The 17,710-nt window shown below is 39.5% G+C and overlaps 1 protein-coding gene across 2 annotated transcripts in view; it reads right to left on the bottom strand.

Annotated features, from left to right (window-relative positions):
• Positions 1–7,949: 7,949 nt before the first annotated feature.
• LOC140367645 (sorting nexin-19-like) overlaps positions 7,950–17,710 on the bottom strand; it is a 33,554-nt gene continuing 23,793 nt past the window's right edge. For both annotated transcript variants that reach the window (XM_072454202.1, XM_072454211.1), the window contains exons 12-14: positions 15,073–15,257; positions 8,776–8,863; positions 7,950–8,677 (exon numbers count right to left, since the gene is read on the bottom strand). In XM_072454202.1, coding sequence (XP_072310303.1) covers positions 8,554–8,677; positions 8,776–8,863; positions 15,073–15,257 — 397 coding nt within the window. In that variant the 3' untranslated portion in view covers positions 7,950–8,553. The remainder of the gene's footprint in view (positions 8,678–8,775; positions 8,864–15,072; positions 15,258–17,710) is intronic.

Here is a 17,710-nt window from a genome sequence, read left to right as displayed (position 1 = left end):
ACCACTACTATAGAATATGCTATTATATATCAACTTATTGTTCAATAAATAAGATGGAACATTACTGTGGGATCAATATTTTCACATATTTAAATTGTCTTTGATTGTTTCTGTATTTTTTTTAAAAACTTTATTAACATTTAAGTTGTAGAATGTCAAATAACCAACATCTACAGCTTATTAATGACATTAACTACCAACTTGTCAGCATTTTATTCTTCTATTTATTCATTTAATGCAGCTCCCCCCTTATATTGTACATTTAGAAAAAAAAAAGTTGAATGACCATTTTGCCTTATTGTTTTCAGTGATTTCATCCATCCATTAATCTTCTGCCGCTTTATCCGGGGCCGGGTCTCGGGGGCAGCAGTCTAAGCAGGGACTCCCAGACTTCCCCTCCCCAGACACTTCCTCCAACTCCTCCGGGGGGATCCCGAGGCGTTCCCAGGCCAGCCGAGAGACATAGTCTCTCCAGCGTGTCCTGGGTCTTCCCCGGGGCCTCTTCCCGGTGGGACATGCCTGAAACACCTCCCGAGGGAGGCGCCCAGGAGGCATCCGGAACAGATGCCCGAGCCACCTCAGCTGGCTCCTCTCGACGTAGAGGAGCAGCCGCTCTACTCCGAGCTCCCCCCTTATCTCTAAGGGAGCGCCCAGCCACACGGCGGAGGAAACTCATTTCGACCGCTTGTATCGGCGATCTTGTCCTTTCGGTCATTACCCAAAGCTCATGACCATAGGTGAGGGTAGGTACATAGACCGACCGGTAAATAGAGAGCTTTGCCTTTCGACTCAACTCCCTCTTCACCACAACTGCAGCCGCTGCACCGATCCGCCTGTCGATCTCACGCTCCATCCTTCCCACACTCGTGAACAAGACCGCGAGATACTTGAACTCCTCCACTTGGGGCAAGGACTTCCCACCCACCTGAAGAGGGCAAGCCACCTTTTTCCGATTAAGAACCATGGCCTCGGATTTGGAGGTGCTGATTCTCATCCCAGCCGCTTCACACTCGGCTGCAAACTCAGTGATTTCGATATGATCGTTTATCGCGATATATTCCAGAACATTTTATCACACTTTAAAAAATGCAACACACAATTGTCTTGCAACAAATAAAAATGTACTAACTTAACACTAGCTGCTATGTGAAAACGCGCTTTACAATGTCGTTTTGAAGACAAGCACGAGGTGGGTTAGTCTTTTTACAGTGGCAGCCCAATTAAGTGTCCGTCTGGGGAGTCACGTGACCTATCATAGTGAGGTGTGTGTTTTGTGCAGGTTTAATTGATATTTGTTGATGTGTGCGGTCGTCAGTCTAATGGGGCAGACACGTGATTCGCAGCGTGGCCTCACTGTCTCTCACGTTGAAAAGAAGAACGTCTCAGTAGTTTGACGTGGACGCGCGGGGACGTAACAAAAACAGCGTAAGCCAATTATCCAGACGGGAGACTACATTCAGCAGAGGAGGAGGATCGTGGTCGTGTTCAGCTGTGGCGCGGTTTGGCCCCTTCACAAACTCCGCTGCCAAGAAACTGACAGTAACTGGATCTATATTAGGATTATATCATGATATTTCTTGCCGGTTAGACTTAAACACGTGTAAACTTACTGCAAAGTGACGATGAACAGACAGTGACGATGAAGAGGCGACAAGTGGCGGCACTGTTTATGATCACACAGCGCCAACCCGTGGCCACTGCGAGAATAGGTGGAAAAGCAAAACCTTGGACATGGCGCCATCTAGTGGAAAGTATTAGACATGGTCACTGACTTGAAGTGCAGAAAAAGAGACGCACGAATGTTGCCACTGGTACTGAATAATCCACAGTTTTACAGGCTAATAATGCGTCATATTGACAACATACTATTTATTCAAGTGTCATGGATGGCTTAGTCATGAGACACACAATTTAAAGCCCATTGTACATTATTTTATTAAGTTTGTTTTACTGTGTATAATAATTATTGTTTGTCCTGGCACATACTTTTAAAAGTCCAAAAGACAATCTAGTCCAAAGATTATGTAGCCTTTTTTTCTTGGATTTATTTATTTATCAATCTTTTATTTATTTACATGTATTTAACCAGATAAGGATATTTTTATTTATTTACATGTATTTAACCAGGTAAGGATCTTTTTATTTATTTACATGTATTAAACCACGAAAGTATCTTTTTATTTATTTACATGTATTTAACCAGGTAAGGACCCATTTAGACCGAGACCTCTTTTTCAAGGGTGACACAATTTTATAAAGTTGAAAAAATATATAATGTGGATTATTGGGATTATTATTATACACTTTGTTATACAGTATACTATATATTTTATACTGTGTTAAAGTACACCTTCATTCACATGCACAGGTAACGATATTTTCAATACTGATGCTTGTAAAGGGCTAAAAAGTTAATTTGATTGTGATTACTTTTAGTCATATTTTACTAATGTTTCTTTGTAAAATATGCATTTTAAACATTGTTATAAAATATTGCAATTTATCCCTAAATTCAATTATAGATCTTAAATATTTAAGATTGATACAAGTAGTGTAGGCCTGTTCTATTATTGTCCAAAAATATAGTAAGTTTTGTACTTTTTTCCAAATTGCAGGATTTGGAGCGGCTGCCTGGATTATGCAAGACAGAAAAGAAAACATGCATTAGACAAAAGTGAAGCGTGCCTCAGACAGCGACCAAAGGCTGTCAAACACATTTTGGCTCAGTTAGTTTGTGAGGGAGAGAAGTGATAGCAGCAGTGCATTGCATAACCCGCAGAGGAGACAAGGCCACGTGTTTCATGTACGTCCCCCACACTGGGATGCTGTGGCGGGACATAGTTCTGAATGGACTTATCATCACTTCTGCTGATCCGGCCCATTGATACTGTTCATTACACATCTGTAAAATATTCCAATTGATCTTAACAGACTGTATCATGTGGTGGAAGTTCAGTCACAAAATTGGCAAATGATTCGTTAGAATATATATATATTGTGGCCTATAGTAGTGAGATTTAGCTGCAGTCAAGGCAGCATTATAGAAGAATTTGGTCTCAATGTTCTACCAATAAAAGTAAGAGTTTTTTTTTTATAGCATATATTGTATAAGTAAAAAGCAGAGTCATGGGCCGTTCTAATGCCAGTTACTAAAGGTTTCAAAGGTGGACTGTATTTGAAAACAACTATGAAGTCATTTTCAGTACTAATAATCTTGACGATTAGGTTGGCTAACATTAACTATTTTGAACAGTTAACTTATTTTGTAACATACTGAAAAGTGGGTCTATTCTTTTTTTGGCAGCATGAAAGAAGGCCATTACAAAAAAAATGGTGACACGAACTGCACCAACCATCAATGACTGGACTGACATTATAATTGGCTTTTAAAAAATAGAAGAAATTGTGTTGGACTGAATGTGAAAAGAGAAAAATGTAATAGACTTTGGATCAAATGGGACGACTATGCCGGACTACATGTTTTGGACTATGTAAAATGTTTGAATGATCTCTTTCTCTCTGTGTCTTGAACAAATAGGGGGAAAAAAACTATTAAAAACAAAATAGTCTATCATTTGAATGGGCAAAAGAAAAAAGGAAGCTGAAACCTATGAGTAGCCTTTAAGAGTAACAATGGATTACAACCTAATGCGTTGTCACCGTGGAAACACTCCTCTTTACTTAAAAATCCAGTCATTTCTCTGCACATGGGTGAAATCACCATGGAAACACACGTCACTCTGGTCGTGTACGTCTGTGAAGAGTGTCATTAAACATCCACCTAAGACCACAGACCGCAACCTTTTCTGAGGACACATTAAATGAAATATATATTTAGGTTAGTCTGGAGACTTAACTTTTATCATTACGATATTATGCAAATACAGCAAATGGCATTATAAAGACTGTTAAACAAGTCAGATTCAATACAATGGAATGCTTGATTAACTTTTAGTATCAAATTGCATTAATCTATGCAACAACAAACTAACACATAACATTTACTTGTGTATTTGTCCTTATTGCTTGTTAAAGGAGCCTGATGTAAATTATTCATGGGTTTCAGGCAAATGATTCTTTCCTGATTTGAAAGACCTCTCCCCACACAATATTTAGAATTCAACTGTACTATTGCTATGACAACAGCGCAGTGCCAAAAACCCCTGAATCACGTGGAGGGTCCCAAACCAAGGAGATGTTGTAGTTTTGCCCGGCATGTTCCACAAAATCCTATGGAGACAAGTGGTATTGGCAATAAAAACACCTGTAATTTAATAAATGAAAGGTAGTTATATTCACACCATCCCATAGCAAATCAGTCACTTTTATAGGCAGAGCATGTTACGTGAAGATCGAGGACGTACCACTAGAAAAGTACATAGTGCACCTTTAAGACACACTTTACCAGAGCTAAATTTTCTTCCATATTAGGTCAAAATAATGGACATAAACAAATTGGTTTCTTGGACGTTGTGTTGCAAAAAATGCACTTGTACAGCCATTTCATTTTAATAGAAGAGACATAAGACATTTCTAAGTATAATCGTGTTCCAATATTTGTGGTTTAGTCCGTGGGAAAAAGCTTAAATGATTGTACATTGACAGGAAGAGACACAGTGTATCTACCCAAGCACCTCCTCCACTGTACCCAGGACAATGAAACAGACATCTCTCTCTTCTCAAAGCACTCATCACACACCACTAACACCTAAAGCTCAGAATAACTTTCCAGGAACTCATTGACACGCTGGTTTTACTGGCAGTATTCTAACTGAGTGACAAAGAAGATCGGAGCTGCCAGACGATCACAATGCACGTGGTGGGGATAGCAATAGCCCCGAGTTTCCATGAAGATTTGGACCCATCCGACCTTCATCATCTCCAAATTAGACTGTTACTGGTGCAATATCACGCCGTGCTCGGTTTCTTCCAAGAAATGGGTCTGATATTAAGCTGTTCATGATATTGGACAAAGACATCAACGAGCTCATGCATCAACTTGATGCATGTTGAATTTATTTGTATTGAGTGTTTGATTTTTTTTGAATATTTGCAAGGCTGACATGTCTAGTAAAAACCTAAAACCTGTGAATGAATCAGGATAAAGGGAATTCCAGTTCCAAATTGAAGGTAGTTTCTATAAAAGGTGCACTATATATAAGGTTTTCAAGGGTCTGGGCTGTCATATGTCACCATGGATATATGCTTTGCCAGGAATGTTCCACAGTATAACATTAAACCTATCTTGCATTTATTCAATTGCACATGTTCCCTAAAAATACCTTGAGAAACATTATACAGGGTAGGGAGATTGTGGGCGGTGACAATCGCGGTGGCTATCTTAAAAAGCCTTTATTTGTCCCACAATGGGGAAATTCCAATGTTGCAACACAAAGTAGGCACAGAAGTAAACAATAAAAAAACAGATCACTTATAAAAACACTCTTATAGAAAAACTCTTATAAAAAAACTCTTATACTATATAATAATAACAATGGTGACACTCTTATTTACAGCTGTTATATGGACAGAGAATATTGAAAAAAACACAACTTGCAATGGGAGAAAGTGCAATCTTTGAATAGAAAATCATGTAAAAACAGGGCATAAAAGTGTTTAAATTAACATATAATGGTGTATTTGTGGTCCTAATGAAGCAAAGAACTCTACATGTCTCAGCATGTTGTGTTAATGAATTATGAAAATTAACATTCATCCTGAGTTCTTTAGTAGATTTCTCCGTCACATCATGGAGCTGGGCGTTGGTTACTATAGATTACGGTGGCGACGTTCTCTCCAGCCATCTATATTATGACATGCAGTGTCATGACTAGTGTGAGTGAGGTCGCCTTTCCACGGATATGACCTTGCAACTTGGTGCCGTCACTTGCACCTCTCGATGGGTGTATTTAATGTCATATCGTGGAACATTCCAGGCAAAGCAATAACATCTCCATAGAGACAAGCAGGTGACGGACACTCCACCAGAAAAATATATTATCCTGACCAAGGCTTTTCAGATCATGTGCAGAGGCAGGAAGAATATAGGCCAAAAATTACACTTCAATAAGTAAAGTTACATAATATTACCCAAGTTAAAGTACAAAACAGTGTCCAAGAAATATATATGAGAGTAAAAAATGTATTGGGGAAATATCCTTCTCAAATAAGAGTAACTGTATATGATTTACTATGTGTCGTTAATGTAATTGTCAGGACAAAACAATAAATATTGAATACAATCTGTTATATTCAGAGGATTGACACAAAAATGGGAGAAGAAACACAACTGTTCAAGTCATTTAATATTGATAGACTCACTCACAACGGCACCAACACTTTTACTCAAGTTAGAGTACTGCTGTATTTACTCAAGTAGGAGTAAAGTACGTGGTGTTTGAAAACGACTCTCTGACACTGAACAGTTCTGTTACAATGCAACACATCTAAAGCGGATCATAAAGCACAGGCGAGTTTCAGGACGACCTCCAGACGTGCTGCAAGTTAGAGCACATTATTGTAACCCCCTGGACTCTTGTAAAAACTATCTACAACTTGAGCCAGAAAAATAACGAGAGAGCACAACATTTCACTGGAAGTTTCATAACCGCATTTGGTAACTTTACTGTTTTTAATTTCACACACGTTTCCGGGAACAGAGACAAGTTTAGTGCGGGTGAACGGTGAACATACAGATAGAAAGAAGCAATAAAATCAGACGCATAAAGCTCTGTGCCTTTGCCAAAGCCGAGACATAATACAATTACAATATTTTCTAACTACAAAAGTGCACAAAGGTCTACGCATTGAAGGCATGTATTCATTAGAGCATTGTTAAGACATCGTTCATATGAAATGTATACATCATTTTAATTCAGTGCCTTTGGAAAGTGGTCAAGTGGTTCACACATTTATATTTTAGTGCACAAAAATACATTTTAAACACAATAATGACAAAATGCAATGTCTGGCACGACACAAAATTGAATATAAATTTAAATAACTAAAATGTTTAATTGTTTTGGTCCTTTACATGGGCCTTTTACATTTTCTATACACAACAGTAACATTTTATTTCGCCATAAAACCTGGCACGGACAATTATAGCGGTTTGTAATTTAAATAAGGCGTTATGATTATTACAATACAAACTTCATCACTTTTAAGGCAACACACAATTGTTTATAAGACACAACTTCAGTTCTAACTAAGGTAAAGTAACATAATTCAACAGATCATTTTCCAAGCGCAAAAATACAGGAGTAACAATACGATGTAGTGGCACGAGACGTTGAGCTGGTGGTCCAAAGAGGAATAACTACAGTTTAGGATCTACTTCACTGACAACAAAGCCTTTTCTGATTCTGAAATGTAAACAAAAGACATGATTTCGCCCACGTCACAACGTAAACCAACCAGGGGAAATGAGGAATGTAGATTTAGCGAGCTTTATGTAAGATTCATGGTTAATATATCACAAAGAATATTAAAACACATTGGACAAAAACCCTGTTTGCTCATCGTACTTAACAACAGCGTAATAGAGTTATTGTAGCCGCCAACCAATCAAATACAGTAATACCCAAACTATTTTATGCTATTTAAAGTAACCACTAAACAGACTGGCTTCAAGTCGCGACGTAAACAATCATAATTGCGGGTTTGGACATAGATTTAAATGAGGAACGTGTTTTATGGCCTATTTAAGCAATTCATGTGTCAAATTCTTCATATGTAACAGTGTTTGGATGTTATTAGTTCAGAAATTAATTGAAAGGATAAAAAAAAACGTCACAGTGGATAATAAAGACTTATATAAATAAATACAAGAGGAGATACTTCAGCTAGGCCTGGATTAACAAATGATGTCAAGATTGTTAAATTAATTGATAATCATGATTTTTCAATATAATCATAAGAAAAAAACAACAACAATTTAAAAGTTCAACATGTATAGTCCAAAAAATAGACCTAAATGTAAATTACTTCAGTTTATTTGGCTGTTTTAGTCACATTTTACTAAATTTTGCCTTTCAGAAAGTTCAGTTTTGTAAAGCCGGTCCCAAACTTGAGGAATAGTAATGTGCAGGACAACAAGAATAGAAGAAAATTTAAGATTTCACTGTTGTTCGGTCCCAGTCTTAATAATCGAGAACAATATTCAAATTGTGACGCTTCTTCCTCGCAATAATCGTAACATGCGATGCGTAGATATTTGGGGGAAAGAGAGGAAACAAATGCTGAGCCCATAGACTTAAGTAACAGGTGTGGAGACTCAGGGAGGACCATCTGAAGTGAGTTGTGTAAAGCTACAGTTTGGTAAAAAAAAAAGGAAGTGGTGGCATAAGGAGAGAGGATGTGGCACGTGTTTACAGAGGAGAGGACATCAAACGCAAAACAGGCGCTGCCATGTATTCAAAGCTGCTGCGGATTTTGTGTCTGTCTACGGTTCAAATTGGAGTCAGATTTAAAAACGGGGCGGATCTGCACTTACTGAAAACATTCACTCGCACTCTTAAAGACTGAATAAGTTAAACAAGACTGATCCCGTGTTTAGGCCTGGATCTTCTCTGGGACTTTGGACAGACTTTGCAGCAGACTCCTCTGAAAGTCCTCCTCAGCTGTTTCAGGAACCAGGTGCTCCAGCAGCAGGTCGAAAATACAGTAAACCAGATGTCTACAACATAAAAAAGTAAATATGAAACTTACAAAACCCAGTAGGTGTTTGTTACATAAAGCATAGAATAATAATAATATTGATAATAATAATGGTACCTGTTAATGTATGGGTCCTGTAGAGAGTCCAGTGCGTTTTGCCAGCTGACTTTGTACTTTTCTGATCCCAACATATCAGAAATCAGATCTGCAAACATATTTATAAATGATTCACCATACAACATGAATAGTCCATATACCAGTGTTAAAACAAAATGGATTTGAGTTTCCAGTTTGCAAAGTCCTTAACATGAAAAACTCAGCCTTTTAGCTCAGACTTACTACAGTAGTCGGCAGGTTAATACACAGGTTAAGTGTATTATTGTGAATTATAAAGAATTTATGTTGTTAAAAAGTATTACAATCTCTCAAGACAATGGTTCAAAAAACAACCAAACATTTACCTCTTCATTGTTGGTTGATTTTAAGCTGCACTATGTAACTTTCTGGTGGGCGGTTTGCCAACATTGTATGTGGGCCCCATATGGGTTTTGTCTGGGCAGTGAGGGTTTCACATGGGCATGGATTGAGGGGGTAAACCCAAACGGGCCCCACTTGGTTTGCCAATATTTGGGACCCAAGTATGAACTCTGCTTAACACGCATATATCAAATACATCATAGTTTTCATTATTTTAATGTTTTATTGACCAGTAAATGAGTACTGGCATTAGTCTTTTCTACCCTTTTCAGACTGAGCCACATTTGGCGTTCTACGATTGGTTACAAGAAAGAACGTGCCGTTCTCTATTGGAGGGCTTTATTTAAGGTAACTTTTAGCATTTAAGGTTACAAATGTTGAGCGTAAATCTTTATTTCAGTAAGGGTTAAACGAGGAGCAGTATGTTACACTGTTGAGTGGTGTTTGTTTAACTCCATACACCTACTGGATGAGCTCTAATAGTTTAAAAGTCTAATAATCCACAGGCATTCGATTTCAGATGTAAAGCAGGGCCTATGGGTTTTGCCTGGGTTGCCCAGATGGGGCCCACATAAACGTGGGCAAACCCATGTAGGCTCTACATGGAACCCATGGACAAACCCACTTATTGGAAGCCCACTTAAGCCCATATAGATCCAACATGGGGCTCACTATGTAATGTTGGCTCCAGGGAAATGTTATGGTACCTATATTCAGTCGATTGAAGAGTGCACACGCTTTTTCGCTCGCTCCGCTTGCTATCGCTGCTTTCCTTATTTATTTTGCTTTTTAATCAGTTTTTGTCTTCCAAACATTTTTGCTTTAGACTTTTTCAAGTAAACCAAGGATTTTAAGAACATTTTTCCAGTTTTAACGACATATCTGACGCCAGCGACATGTCCGGGAGAAGAAGTGAGAAAGACTGTGAACGCTGTCGGAAATATCAACAAGAAATTAATGAGCTGAAAACACGGATATTTGTTTTGGAATCTGAAAAAGTTCTTCACGATACCATTCCTGTGTCAACCGACGGTAAGAAGAGCACACTTTTTACAAGAAAAACTGCTACTTTCAACCTAAACCGCAGTGACTCTGTGTCGTTTCCAAAACTGTCTAAAAACCAGAAAGACCAGGCTGTTTCTTGGAACAAACTTGGAGCAAAGCCTAAACGATACAAAGATAAGGTGAAGTCACCTAAAATACAGCTCACCAACAGATTTTTACCACTTTCAGAGATGGAATTAAATGAAAAAAGGAAAGATGACGTGGCTAAAATACAGCGAGAAGGATCTGTGCCAGGAGCCAAGGTCATTGTTTTAGTTGGGGACGGCGCGATAAGTCACGTGACGCATGAAAAGATAAACACACATTCTTTTCCAAGCGCCACTGTTTCTGAGATAACGTCACTCCTTCCAAATATTATGGCTAAGCATGGAGGAGCTAAACAGCTGATTGTGCACGTGGGTGCAGTGGACATGCGGCGGGAACAGACTGAAGTTTTGAAAAAAGACTTCTTGAAGTTATTCGACGTGCTTGATAAAATGGAAATCAAAACATTCATAAGTGGACCTCTTCCAAACATCGACAGGAGGATAAACAAGTTTAGCCGGCTTCTTCAGCTGAACACATGGCTGTCCAAAGAGTGTCCCCCGAGAGGACTACACTACATTGAGAACTTCTATCTATTCTGGAAACGAGAGGACCTGTTTAAGAGAAATGGCCCCCACCTATGCAGAGGTGGAGTGAGGGTGCTGACAGAGAACCTGCTCCACGCTCTGAGGCATTGGACTGGGCCTGGACAGGGTCCTGAGCAGATAGTTAGAGAAGAGAGGAATGAGAGAAGAATTCCTGCTCCATCAGCCAGAGACCGAGCCAATGTTTCAACATCAAAAGCACCACAACCTCAGCCTCCACCAAAGGATTCATCAGCAGCTGCTCCACCACCACCAGCAAAGGATTCAGCTCCAGCTGCTCCACATTCACCTCCACCGCCTCCAGCAAAGGAACAATCTTCAAAGGCCTTGGACCCATCTGTGACAAGCCCAACAACATCCCTGTCATCGCCCCTGCCTTCACACCAGCCCTGGGTTCCCCCTGCAACATCTACTCCCACTAAAGATTCTTCATTCTCCTTCTCATCTCCACTCTCACCCATGGGCCTTCCCAGCCATTTTGAAAGTCTGATCAAATCAGGCATTAAGATGGCTCCACTCACGCCCAATATAGCAAGGGCTATATCAATACTTATCAACTCTTCCCTGCACAAGCCGACTACACCAACAAAAGCCCCACCACCCATCCCCCCTCGTCTCTCACCTGGTATCTCCCATAGCTAGGATGCACTGGGTCTCAGCGTTGCCGGGACTTATTGTCACATTAAAAATCAAACCAACCCGGGGCCCTATGTAAAAAGAGCCCCCCCTAGTGCTATTTCTGTAGTCACATCATCACAGAGATGGAAAAACAAAATGCGAGTCAGGCCCAATCTGAGAAATGTGATTCATATTCCCTGTGAAAAGATAAAGCCCAGTCTCACTGAAACTAGTCTGAAACTTGCTGTGCTAAATGTCAGATCCTTATGTAACAAATCTCTCTTAATTAATAATTTTATTTCTTCTTATAATCTTGATTTTATGTTTTTAACTGAAACATGGCTTGACAAAAACACAGGAAATGTAGTTCTGATAGAATCTGCTCCACCCAACTTTAAGTTTGAATCTGAAACACGAGAAAACAAAAAAGGGGGTGGAGTCTGTGCTGTCTTTAGAGATGAAATAATTACCCGCAGGTTGTCTTTTGGGGTGTTTTCATCATTTGAGTATGTATCCTTTAAAATGGAGCTAAAACGGTCTCCATCCATTCTCTTCATTGTTTTATACAAGCCTCCCCAGCACTGCCAAAGTTTTATTGATGATTTTACTGAGATGCTTTCAGTCATATGCACAGACTTTGATGGTTTGGTCATTACAGGTGATTTCAATGTGCATGTTGATAATATTTGTGACAGAAACGCTAAAGAGCTTGATGCTGTCCTTGAAACCTTCAGTCTTACTCAGCATGTGAGAGGCCCCACCCACAGCAAAGGACACACTCTAGATCTCATAATTACAAAGGGGGTAAATATTTCAAATGTTAATGTGATCGATGTTGCTCTGTCTGATCATTTCTGTGTCTTCTTTGACCTGTCTGTTTCTCCCAAACCTCCGGTTGGTCCTGCAGTTGTTCAGAGGAGACACATAAGTGATGGCACAGGTGCACTGTTTATGGAAATGATAAACTTCGAAAATGTCTCATGTTCTAATGTAAATGATTTGTTGAACTCTGTTACATCTAGTGTTTTGAATGTTCTGGACACCATCGCCCCTATAAAGGCTAAAATGGTTAAAAATAAGCAGAAGGCGCCGTGGAGAAATGATGATTCGGTCAGGGCACAGAAAAGGGAGTGCCGCAGGGCCGAACGGAAATGGCGCAAGTCAAAGCTCCAGGTTCAAAAAGAGATTTACAAAGAAAAGCTGAATATGTACAACCTAATCTTATGTAGAACTAGGGAAAGATATTTTTCTGAAATAATTGGAAGCTGCAGTAACAACTCGCGTGTCCTGTTTGCCACAGTAAACAGATTAACAAACCCTCCAGCTCAGCTGCCGTTAGAACTCATTTCCACATCCAAGTGTAATGAGTTTGCATTATTCTTTAATGACAAAGTTCAGGGCATTAAAAATGCTATAAATCCCACAATGCAAAAAATTACCCTAAAACCACCAAGACACTTAGAGCTGACTCACTTTGCACCAGTAACTGACAAAACTGTCCATGAGATCATCACCAGTCTGAGTTCATCTACATGCTGCCTTGATGTGTTACCCACCAAATTTCTAAAGTCTGTGCTGAACAGTTTGTTAGCACCACTCACTCACATAGTTAACATGTCGCTTCAATCTGGAACATTCCCAATGTCTTTGAAAACTGCGGTCATAAAGCCTCTCCTAAAGAAGAGCAGTCTTGATGCCGCAGTACTGAGTCATTACCGGCCCATCTCTAATCTGCCATTTTGGGGCAAAGTCCTTGAAAAGGTTGTTTACCAACAGCTCACAGATTTCCTCTTAATAAACAACTCATTTGATGTTTTTCAGTCAGGTTTTAGACCTCATCACAGCACTGAGACTGCTCTTGTCAAGGTGACAAATGACATCCGCCTGAACACTGACACGGGCAAAGCCTCAGTCTTAATTCTGTTAGATCTGAGTGCTGCTTTTGACACTGTCGATCATGGGATCCTCTTACAGAGACTAGAGGACTGGGTGGGCATCACTGGCACTGCCCTAAACTGGTTAAGGTCCTATCTGGAAGACAGGAAGTACTTTGTTGAAATTGGTAGCTGTGTCTCAGACCACATGACCCTGACCTGTGGAGTGCCCCAAGGGTCAGTCCTGGGTCCCCTTCTGTTCAACCTCTACATGCTGCCGTTGGGTCAGTTGATACGCAGTGAAAATGTGTCCTATCACAATTATGCAGACGACACTCAGATCTATGTTTCACTATCGGCAGGTGACTATGGACCAGTAGATTCACTCTGTCACTGCATCCAACAGATCAGTTTGTGGATGCAAAACAACTTTCTCCAGCTAAACTCAGACAAGACTGAAATAATCGTTTTTGGCCCACAGAAACAAAGAGAAAGTGTTAGCGGTCACCTCCAGAGTATCGCTCTAAAACCTACAAACCAAATTAGAAATCTGGGGGTAATAATGGACTCAGACTTGAACTTTAATAGCCACGTCAAATCAATAACATCAGCAGCTTTTTACCATCTAAAAAACATTGCCAAAATCAAAAATATAGTGTCAAAACCAGATTTAGAGAGACTTATCCACGCGTTTGTCTCCAGTAGATTAGACTACTGTAACGGCCTGCTCACTGGCCTCTCCAAACGAGCTGTAAAACAGCTGCAGTACATCCAGAACGCTGCTGCTCGGGTCCTGACCAGAACCAGGAAGTATGATCACATTAGTCCTGTTCTCAGGTCTCTGCACTGGCTCCCTGTGGCTCAGAGAATAGACTTTAAAGCAGCTCTGCTTGTGTACAAGTCTCTCCATGGCCTAGCACCAAAGTACATCTTGGATATGTTAGTGCCATATGAACCATCTCGGACTCTGAGGACCTCAGGGACCGGCCTCCTGCTGGTGCCCAGAGTCAGGACAAAACATGGGGAATCTGCGTTTCAGTTTTATGCAGCTAAAATCTGGAACAGTCTTCCTGAAGATGTGAGACAGGCTTCTACTCTGACAATGTTCAAATCTAAGCTAAAAACTGTTTTGTTTAGCTGCGCATATGACTAAAAGGATTTTTTCTTTGCACTCTTCTCTTTTGTTTGTGATTTTATTAGTTTAGAAAATCAGTTGGATTGATAATTTTTAATTTAGTTAATTTTATTGTATTTCTGTAATTTCTTTGTGATTTGAATGCATTTTTCCTGCTGTGAAGCACTTTGAATTGCCTTGTGTATGAAATGTGCTCTACAAATAAACTTGCCTTGCCTTGCCTTGCCATGGTGTTGTCCGAAATGTTTCACAGTATGGCATCAAATTTGTTTAAATAAAATGTATTCCATGACATTTTACGTTTTGTTGCTCCAAATATTCCTACAATTTAAATAAAATAAGATTTTGTTTGTTGTTGTTGCAGCAAATGGACTCAGATCTGGCCTGATCGCTTCACCTGCTACAAAAGGTTTAATGTCATAATGTGAAGTATTCCCATACACAGTGCACATGTGAATTTCAGTCATTATTTCAATCCAGACCTTGATTGTTGGGTCAGTTTGTGTCTTCCGTTTCACATTCCGTGAACTTTCATAAATAGAGCTTATCTACAAATCGAATAAGGCTCTTGATGCATTACGTAAACTGTATTTGTTTTCATACAATGTACTCTTACCTGGCAGAAGTTGCATGAGACACTGTAGTGCTTCTTGTTTAGTGGCGTCTTTCTGCTGCTGAGTGCGGACCACCTCTGGAGCGGTGGGCAGAATTCCCCCGGGCCACACAGCCTCCTGTATCACCTGCAGATACATCACCCAATACCTGACGCACAACAGGTTAGCCACACTCACGTCCAGGAACCTGTGGCACAAACAAGAAGCCATTTTACTTTTATGAATTTGCAGAAAGTTTAGTCAATGTAGAGTAGAGACATTTTAAACTTTTTAAAAGAGACAGAACATTTGAAAAGAAAATGTTTTATTGGTGCCTTATTCTTCAGTTGATGAGAAAACACAAGAAAACACATTTTTGGTAATTATACTGCTCACATCATATTGTCCTTTTGGGAAATGATTTACTGGCTGCACCAATCTTGACCGTTCTGACTACAAGAAAACACATTGAACACTTAAATGTCTGCCTGAACATAAACTAATAATCTCAACTAAGAAATTGCCAAGACAAGAAAAAACACATGATATTGCGTTCTATTACAGGTTGTTTTGTTGTGTTTTTATTGTTATCTAGATACCAAAATTCAAACAGCGTTTTAATAATGCTGCAAGAATGTGCTAACATGTGTGTGTTGAGGTTCAAGTATTGCACGAAACGTGAATGAGCGTGAAAAAGACAGACATATCGCTTTCCACCCTTGTTTGTATTTGTTTATTTTTAATAGCATTAATTATAACGGATGTTTTATAATGTATACGTGTGTTATTTTAGGTGACGATGTGCAGCCCATGTTAAGCGTTCTTCAAACATTAACAAGTCTTGTTCAAGGTGGAGTGATCCTGGCAAAAGGTAGTTAACCTTCTGACCTTAAAATCCTTCAAAGCGACAGTTATTTGAATGTGTTGTGACCCTGTCAACATGGCTGACCTGGCCAACGGCAAACAAGCCTGTCGGCAAACCTCTCAATCCACACATTCCCATGCGGATTTGAAATCATGTGGAGGTGCTCTCAAAACGGGACACTTTCCATGAATTTCTTAAGATCATAGTAGGATTTTGGGTCATGTGAAGAGCTCTTTCTGTGTGCAGCTTGAGTGACTTTGACCCTTTTGTTGTGTCTCGACCCTTTTCACACCAAGATGCCAAGAGGGGTGGAAATATCGCTCGCCGCCTCCCGGACTGGACGGGACAGTTATATAAAGTCGGCAAAAGCTAAAAACGACATCTCGGTGTAACTCAAGCATGTCAGCATTGTATGGGTCAGGCATGTGAGGCTGTAGGAGAGACCATAGGAAACCAGCAGTGTCTACGTGACAAACAGCAGTGCATACAGGGACCGGGCATTCTCCATTTATAGTCTTCACAAACATAAATTCTGCAATGTTTCCAGCAGACACAGAAATGCTTAACGCCATGCAGATGCTCTTATGCAACCCCAAGGTAAACCTCACAGCAGAGCTCAAGTATGAGGGACATGTTGCGCTGCTTTCACCGACTTGTGGCCCCTAATAAAGTTATTTCATTTGAGCTGTACGCAGAGGTCTGGATGTGCCAGCTTCCATTTATAGTTTCCACTCTTTTGCATGCTTTATCTCGTAGGAAAGCACAGGAGAAGCCAAATACTTTAGGCTATTCTACAGTATACTACAAGTAGAAGGTGGGAACAAGTATGGGACAGTACATTGTGAACTGGATTGCCAGGAACATCTTACTTTTGCTGCGTTTTCACAATTGAAAGTCTAAATAAATAGGTACGCAATAGATACACTACTATTATTTAATCGTGGAATCCTGAGTCGACTTGCACTGCCAGTCGACGGTCTTTATATTGTTGATGGTAATTATATTGTTGATGAAAATAGACCTGCAATAGCCCAGGACAAACAGTACGATTTTTCATGTTTATGTGTTTTTGTTCCAGCGCAATTAACTATTGATACAAGAAAATTACTCTCCAAAGTCAGTTGCCAGTATGAAGAATGAAAACTTCTACAGCGAATACAATTGTGAGGAGACAGACAGGAACTGCAATTATTTATTTTATTAAGTTTCTTTTCACAATGCATCACCCTGTCCAGGAGACTGAAAAATGTGTGTAAAAAGAAAAAATAAATATAGTGGGTAAGGATATTTTATGACATAATATGATCACATAGACAGGAAGTTCAATCTAAATAATCTAGACAGTTGCCGTTTTGTAATTATAACTGTGACTAGGGATGGCTGATATTAAAAAATAATAATCTCAATATTATATGTTTTATTATATTAAACCAAAGTTTAACATTTTTAAATTATTGTAAATTGTCCTCAAAAGTACAGAAATATGACTATATCTACAATATAATGGTAATCAGCTTTTGTTGTATTTATTCATTATAAACATACTCAATATCCAAATCCAAAACATTCACGATATTGTTAATATTTTGATAATCTTCCCCTCTAATTGGGATTTTCAACAGGATTTGGCTTAATTGTTCGAGCTACATCTTTCCTTGGAAACTGGAATATTTTGGTCACTGATGCTATAAACTCAGCAGGTGAACAATAAACTTTATTACCTTTTGGCTTTTACGAGTCACAGATGAGCCCCATAAATTACTTTCCTCTGTCCCAACAAACTGGACGTGTCAACA

Source organism: Eucyclogobius newberryi, unplaced genomic scaffold (assembly GCF_026437365.1).
Source record: "Eucyclogobius newberryi isolate DKJ021-1_F unplaced genomic scaffold, fEucNew1.0.hap1 SCAF_10, whole genome shotgun sequence".
Classification (NCBI taxonomy): Eukaryota; Metazoa; Chordata; class Actinopteri; order Gobiiformes; family Gobiidae; genus Eucyclogobius; species Eucyclogobius newberryi.
This window is presented reverse-complemented; position numbering and strand designations above follow the sequence as displayed.